Source organism: Nanorana parkeri, unplaced genomic scaffold, assembly GCF_000935625.1.
Source record: "Nanorana parkeri isolate BGI_ZX_2015 unplaced genomic scaffold, ASM93562v1 scaffold1312, whole genome shotgun sequence".
In the NCBI taxonomy this organism is placed as follows: Eukaryota; Metazoa; Chordata; class Amphibia; order Anura; family Dicroglossidae; genus Nanorana; species Nanorana parkeri.
In genome coordinates, this window is record NW_017307580.1 from 2,213 (window position 1) to 10,596 (window position 8,384).

Here is an 8,384-nt window from a genome sequence, read left to right on the forward strand (position 1 = left end):
TGCCCGGTCCCAACCACTCCGCTCTCAATTTCAAACCTCGGGATTACCGCTTACCACCACTAGCTTCGCCCATCTGTCACTTTTTAAACCCTGCCTATTCCCGCCATCATCTCACTGTTTTACCCGAGCTTGAAAAAGAGGCAAGACCTCGAAGCGCGTCGCTCTTGTCCGCTTTGATCCCTCTTCACCTCACCATCAACTCGATCTTCGGCATCTGACAGCTGCTTCCGTACACCGTCCCCAGCAGACCTGTCAGAGACCGCTCGCTGACACACACAGCCACGACTGCCACAGCCCTATCCAATACCCGGCTCCTGTCTGATTTGATCCCTCTCCAACACGCCATTGGATTCGATTTTCGGCATCTGTCAGCTGCTTCTGCACACTGTCCCCAGCAGACCTGACAGTTACTGCCCGCTGACACACACAGCTGCGGCTGCTACAGCCCTGTCCATTGCCCGCTGTCCATTGCCGACACCACAGCGATCTCCCTGCCTCTCCTCCACACCGCACAGACCCCCTACGGCACTTCGGACGAAGTCCCCTCTTCTTGTCTACACTCTCCCGTGGATGTACCTCTTGGATTAACACTTCGATTACAGTCGGAACCACACCACGAGTGCCCCGATCCTCCATACCGGCCGTCCATCTCCAGATCCTGGCAATCACGCGTAAGTGCCACCACCTTCAGTCTTCATTACTACTTCGTTAGCTAGCCAGTGTTCTCTGCACCCTTTCTTGGTTTCTTGAACATTTACATTTCACAGGTTCTCCTCCTGTTTTCCAGGGCTGCATACACGCCTCTAAGCCAACTTTTTGCCCATCCGAGAGCGCTGTTTACATGTTTTTTCTGGCAAACAAATTATCCACTGACTTATGTCTCTTATGAAACCTATGAGTAAGATCTCTCTACGTTACTGTCCCTATTACTATCATGTATTCTCTGTAATATCAAATAATTACAGGAAAGGTATAACATCTTTGTAATGGCCACAGCAGCTCATTATAGCTGGAACTTCAGGTGCAGTTATCTTGCAGCCAGAGTGACATGAGGCAGAAAGAAACACTAATCTGATTTATGATGTAACGACCCACAACTAAAGTATTGGTTTTGCATGCGCTGACCCTTTTTAAGATGTTTGGTATCCTAACAAGTTCAGAACTCTACTTTTAGCCAGAATAGCTAAAGTTACTGAGGACAATACTTCAATACCTAAAATGGTGACCAGTGGTTCAGCGCAGAATTGTTGGTAATTGATATTATCCCTGTTCTCTTTGAGCAGAAGAAGATGGAATGAAAAAAATCTTGGTGTAACTGACGATAATAAATTTAATGAATAACTGCATTAGAAATCCTGGCAAGCTTTTAAAAGGCACAAAGCCACATTATAGGACTGATGACCTTAAAGCTTGCTTTGATATCCTGCACAGTTGGTCATTAAAATTACTACCCTCATTTACTTTTGCTATTCTCATCAGAATTACATTTCTGGATGTATTCCACAGCGAACACTGGACTACAATTCAACCCGACAAGCTCAGGTTTTTGCGGTAGATGATATAAGACGGGATGGCACATAATGACACTACAAGAGTACACAATACATGATGTTTCAAATACCTGATCATAGGCTGCTTTGGAAATGGAGGCTGTTCAATATTCTGGTTTTGTGAAGGGTTTTTTGTAACTTGTTTGTAAATATTTCTGGCAGTCACTCCGATCCATAAGACTGTGCACAGGCTAGAGTAATGTAAGACAATGCCAACCTAGAGAAACAGAATGCAAGTTAGCCAGTGGCAATATACATTTTCTGAATTTTAGACATAAAATAACATTATAATAAACAGATGTCCAGTACTTCTAGGCATCAAAGCCTCCTACAGCTCTATTTCCGCACTACATATATAATTCTATCATCATTGCCAACAACAAGAGGTTCCAGTTAGATTCTGCTGGTATGTCAAGGCTTCTGGTTCCCAGTACTCTTATATTCTTAGCAATGGTTTCTGAACACACTGTCAGGTACATTCGACAAGGCAAGCTACAGTGTAAAAAAGAACATTACTCTAAACTAATGAGAGATAAAATATGATTGGTTGCTGTAGATTAATACCTAGCAAAGCAGTTCACTCTGTTTTCTTAAAGTCTACTGCAACTATTAAGTCCTACCCCACATCCTTTTGCTGTAGGGTGGCTACATTAGAGAGTTTGCTGTCACTTGCAGTGAATCTCTGAGGCCCTTCCTGGCACAAAACATCTCTGCTGCTTCCTTTATAAGCCTGAAATAGAAAGGTATTTTAAGTCTCTGTCAAAAGGGTTTGGCCTTAAAACCTGCAGTGGCAATGTGGACTCTCTTTGGGACACGCAGGAGGGAGGAACTAATGTGCTTTTGCTCCCAGTTGGGACTCTGAGTTCCTAATTTGCTCACACAGGGCTTGGCGAACAAATTGCCTGGTAGCTAAGTGGCGTAAAAAATTGGGATTTGAACTGTTTGGGATATATTGAGTGAAAGGAGGTTACTTTCTTATGCTGGCTATAGAAGGGACATTCCTGAAGACCTATCCAGCAATGCTTGTCCTGACTGTGATCACAGTGTTTTTAATGAGGAGTCTTTGTAAGTGCAATACACACTTTTTCATGTTTTTTTAAGAAATAATTGTAATCTGTGCTATTTGTTGCTCCTGTGTTTTACTTTTTTGTTCACAGTTTTTAGTACCCCTGGTTATTGTCAAGGGTTTCAGTGTGACTACCATATTAGTGTTTACCATAAGAGAGAATGCAAGTTTCCTGGCTGTCATGCTGATGCTTTGGCTCCAATGCCGTCTGAGCCACTATCCTGGAACAGGTATAGAGATGAGGAATTCTGTGCAACTCTATGCCAGACACAGCCAACTATTTTTTTCAAAAGGAAGCCACCAGTGAAGTCTTTCTAGCCACAGTTCATCAAACCCTGTCAATCAGCAGCCTTTCAGCCTTCTGGTCTTTAATGTATATACAGAGCAAGCAAGGGTGAGTTGAGCTGCTGCAAAAAGAATTTGAATGGCTTCAGTGCTTCTGCTGTAAATTTTCAGGATAAATTGCTCCACAGTCCTGACAACTACAGAGGTCACTGAGGGCGTGTTGTAAAGCTTGTGAAGAATATGTAAATGTGAATGTCTATAGCCTTGCCACAGGTGTCCTTAGGTGCCACTAAGACTGATGATCTGAAGAGCTTATGGCAAGATGCAATGATCTACAGAGTGTCAATCTGCCCATACACCCTACAAAGCAGTCATAACAGCAAGCCGGTTTTAGGTGCCCGTAGGCATCAGCATTTTCCCCTCTTATCTGTAAGAATTCACAAAGCATAAGTTATGTCTTACCAAGTCACAGAGACTTTATAAATGCAGGTAACTAAGGGCAAGTTACATTTGCATTTTGTTTTTCATAATAGCAAAGGCACCCTAACAAGCTATTTTTGCTGAATTTCTAGATAAGTCTAATCTTAAATTAATAGAATAACTCATAGGAACTACATCTTATCCTGACACCCATCTCCTGAAGTTAAATGGCTCCGATCATCTGAATAAAACAGAGTAAGCAACATATTTGAAAACATCACTAATACCAGCCCCTGTTTCCCAAAGAGCTGTTCTAACCGTGAGCTGTTTTAATGACTTTTATGAATGCTATTAATGTGAAAATCAAAATACCAGCTCTGACAAGATGCTAACATCTGTGCTCAGAAAATAATTGTTAGCTATCCCCATGGAAACTGCAATTAGAGTTTGATCCAATCCGCAGTGTTCTTTTATTCCATTTATGCATGCATCTGACTTTTTTTTCCCCTCTTTTTTTAAACAAGGAAAACAGCTACATGATGTAGTGACAGGTTAAACATTGTATTTCATGGGAATATAAAGAGAACTGTTAGAAATTGCTACCAGAAGTATGCATTGTGCATTGTTAAATGGCTGCACTTCCAGTAGGGTTCTTTTCTAAACTATTTTTTATGCTAACTGAGCTGTACTGAAGGTTTTATTACCGGTTATAATAAGAGATGTTGTTTAATCTGTCATGCAAAACAGACAGTATTTAAAGAGAACATCCAGTTTCAAGCAATTATAATGACCATTGCCTACTAAAATGAATGAATCTGTGGATTTAGGTCTTGGAACTTGACAAATAGGCAAGACTGCAGATGTGATGATGTCAGTCACTTTTTGCTCTACTCCTTCAATCCTACTATATCAGCAGCCACTGTAGGCTCTTCCAGTCTTAGTCAGCATTGCCTGCACCTGATCTTCCCTCATTACTGACCGCAGGTGCCTTGTTCTGCGCTGTGTCTTTATGTGGAAATGCATATTGGTACAGATAGGGCTTTATTTCCTATCAGTACCTCCAGCAAAAATAACAGTAAGCAGTACAGTAGTGACACCACCAAATCTTACTCCATATCTCTTGAGACTTGCAGTCAGGGGCAGCAATGCTTTAATCTCACACTGAAGAGCTACAGCTATAAGGCTTAGGCACAGGAGTGCCTAAGCACAATCACGTGCCAGGAAGTGCACTGGTATTTTTCAGGGGTTAAGTTTAAGGATTAAGGATTATTGGTTCATTTTTTAACCTAGCCTAAGGATTGTGGTAGGAGAGGATTACATATTAGGATGTGCTTTACATTTAAAGACTGGTAAAAGAGAAATTTAGAGAAAACTGCTCTTTTTTTACTTTTCTTTTAGCCCTGTGATCTATGCCGTGAGGACTACTTTGCCAAAAAATAATGTACCACACCCAAATACACTTAGCAGAAACGTTTTTTCCTGGATTTCTTTTTATTGGAATATAACATTTTAGTTATATAATATATATAGTTATAAATCAAACCTATTCTGCACAGCACTCTATTGCTTTTATCTAGCTGCTTACCTATCAGCAGCTCCAGGTTCACGTCTGTCAGAAGGGCTGTCAAAAGATGATGCTCAAAAAGAGCCAATCAGTGGCAATGCCTGCACAGATCATGCTCTTTGAGAGTCCACAGGCAGCAAAGAAATAAAGTGAAGACACTTAATCATGGAGTCATGTGAACCTCACTACTTGTGTGGGGGAAAAGGGGACCTTGCATTCAAAATGTAAGGCCTGCATATTCTTTAGAGCCACCTCTACCAATGTTAAAATGTGACATAGCACATTAAAAAATGTATATTAGAATAAGAAAAAGATGTATACTTGCATTTGGATGCCTTAAAGCAGAACTAAACTTGCATTTTAAAAGAAACACTGACAGGTAGGTTTAGTATGAATCTTCTGAAAAGCTTTTATAAGTGTACACTGAGCCTCACATGCGAACTCCTGTGTGTATGTGCAGGAGGCAAGTTATCCTTGTCCTGCCTGTCAAGATGGCTTAAGGCTCCAAAGAGGACCTGGAGAAGATGAAAGCGATGACGATGAGGGGAACTATGGCCATTTCAATGCTGGAGAATGGAATCTTGGTAAGCATACCAAATATTCTTAGCTTTTTTTGCACATAATGGCAAAAGCTTCCGGGGCCCCCAATAGTCCTTTGCGGTTTAGTTCCTCTTTAATGTGCATGCTGCAAACAAGCTTTATGTTAAAAAAAAGTAGCATTACTATGGGCCTATGATGACAACGCTCAAAGCATGGTCAAAGTAAAGGAACATGTACTCATTGAAAAGTTTCTTGGTATCCCCAATTAAAAGAATTGTGTTTTAAAAGAACAGTTATCCTTTAGGTAATGTCAAGCAGGTCCAATTAGAAATACATTATACAGACTTTTGTTCAAAGCATGGCAAATGTCTCAACATAATTAAACTGCAGCTCGAATTTCATTAGGATACTTTTTTTTTTTTGTATCACATTTATAGAACAGTCGTATTTTGCGTCTAACAAATTAAAGTAAAACTGATCATAATTCACATTTTTTTTGCCTTAACATTCATACTTATTTCGTGTCCACGACTGTGGCTAATGCAGGAGACAGGGAGGTGTGTATTTATAGTGTATCTGATGAGGTGAAAGAAGGCAAAGTGACAAGAGGAGACCATTTTTTACCTACAGCGATGAGATGACTCAAACTAAATGCACTGTGTCAACTTCGTTTTGCTATACATTTTTTAGCTGTAAAAAGGATTCAAAGCACAAAACAATAAATTGTCAAATGTATTAAATTAACCAAGACCTGTGCAGAGATTTCTTTTCAGTGTTTTAAGTGGAGGAATACACGGAAACATTTCAGAATGTTTTGTTGTTTGTGTGGCAAGTTTAGTTTTTTTTTTCATCTAAGGCTTTTCAAATTATTATAAAGTATAAATATCAATATAAGAAAGCAAAATGCTGATACTCACAGAAATCAATTAAAAAAACATATTTAATTGTTCGGAGTGTTTTACTCTAAAGTAGAGATCTGATTGTTCGATTTCAGTCACTGTACATTATCACAGCTCTGTGTATTACCGTACTTTCAAGTGTTTTATCTGCTTTAGCCACATCTCATCAGTTACCCCAAGGCCCATCCCTGTTCTTCAATCCCTTACTCCACTGTTCTCCTGGTCTCCTAATTTACCTCTGACAATTTGGAGAACATGTACTGCATGGGCAATTTCGGTCAAGCAAATTGGTTGCTTTAGATTTGAAATCTCATGTCCGTTGTATTTCCATGAGCACATTTTGATATCTTGATTGATGGGCTTTGTGGCTGTTCAGTGTAGCTTTCTATTATAGATGGTGTTGGACCAAAAGATATTAAGGACCTTTTCACCATAGATACAATGTACCATACAATAGGGTACAAGGAATATTACTCTTAAATAACCTTGGTCTCTGATGGTGCTTATGTCTTTAATGCTCTGTATTTTTCTGGGTGCTCCTTCCCTTCCTCACTATCCAAAATGCATTTTTGCTAGAGTTGGGCTTTAATAGCTTCCTTTATGTATGTGTTGGCAGTTCTGCATAAATGTGCACATTTTCCTAAGCTGCTGGCATCTCTCCTGTAAGTTTTGGGGCTTAATTATATTCTGGATGATCTGGAAATGCTCTTTCCTCTGGCAATATTCTTAATTTTGTTGGCTATAAGGTTTTCTTCAGTGTCCTTCACTGGACCATCACAGTTACAGAAAGTTCCTTTTAACATACTGATAATTTTGTAGAGTCTTAACTTTTTGTCTGCCTTTTCTGCCTCATCAGTCAGTCTCTAGGCGTACGCTTTCTGTTTCTCTTGGCCAGTATTTTAACCTCCATGTCCTTCCTTTGAGTTGTTGTTTAATTTTTTTCTGATTTAGTCGAATGTTTGTGCTTGAGTTCTTTTTCAACAATATACATATTGTACTATACACTATGATAGACTTGAGAACCTAATTTTGCATTAAAATGATCTTGTCAATATGTGTTAAAAAAAAAAAAGAAAACATGCTTATTTGCATAGTCTGTACATATGCATGGCAGCTGTCATACTCGTTCATTTTACTATGAATATACATATGCTATACTTGTTCATTTGGAAGGCCGTAGATTGCCTAATCTTTATAAGATCTATCTACAATTGGCCTAATATTTAAAGAATATTAAACAAACATAGAATATTAAATAGACATGGCAATGAACACATTTGTAGCAGAAGCACTTAGTACTGACCAGTAAAATCAAAGAATATGGATTTAGGTCATAACTGTTTAAAATGTCGATTTATACGGTAACATTAACAATACCCCTCACTGGAAACACCTGAAGTTAATTGTATAGAGGGGTGCCGATATACGTTTGGTCATATACATTATATACTGTGGCAACTAAAGTAACACAGTAGGACACACCGTTAAAGTCAAATTAGGCCCTTGCCTGATTTGTGCAAATTTGCCCTCCATTGGCCATGTTTAGACACATCACATTGTCAATGAAAATAAATCGGGATACCTTGTAGTCCTGCCAGAATTCTTTTAGTTCCTTAACGGACTTGCCCAAAACAATCACATTTAGTTATAATATTAGATAATCCAATTTAAACTGTGTAGATGAGGGTGTAATTTTGTACATTCAATCACCCTTTCATTGTTTAGATCAGGGCTCAAAATTTCCACTCGACTGCTCGCATTTGGCGAGTGGAAATGCAGTGCAGGCAAGTGGAAATTCAGTCAGGCTTCCGGTCACGGATCGCAAACCTGACTTGCGGGAGCAGCTGCTCCTGCTGGGCTCTCTGTTCTTTCCGCTGCAGCTCTTCACTGAGCTCCGGCCGAAAACAAAGTGATTAGTAAGGTCTGCAGCAGACCTTACTAATCACCGCAAGATCACCAGGGATCGTGCCTGCTCGCCTCCTCCCTGCAGAAAGACAAGCAGGTGAGGGGGCTTCATTGTTTTATTTTACATGGGGGGCAGGGAACAGGGGGGCTTCTTA

At 39.9% G+C, this 8,384-nt stretch overlaps 1 protein-coding gene across 1 annotated transcript in view; it reads right to left on the bottom strand.

Moving 5' to 3' along the window:
• Positions 1–1,621: 1,621 nt before the first annotated feature.
• The window catches only part of LOC108797622 (adhesion G protein-coupled receptor A1-like), a gene marked incomplete at its 3' end in the record, with an annotated part of 129,970 nt that continues 123,207 nt past the window's right edge, over positions 1,622–8,384 (bottom strand). Inside the window, exon 5 of the mRNA XM_018569245.1 lies at positions 1,622–1,767. Within this exon, the coding sequence (XP_018424747.1) occupies positions 1,622–1,767 (146 nt within the window). The remainder of the gene's footprint in view (positions 1,768–8,384) is intronic.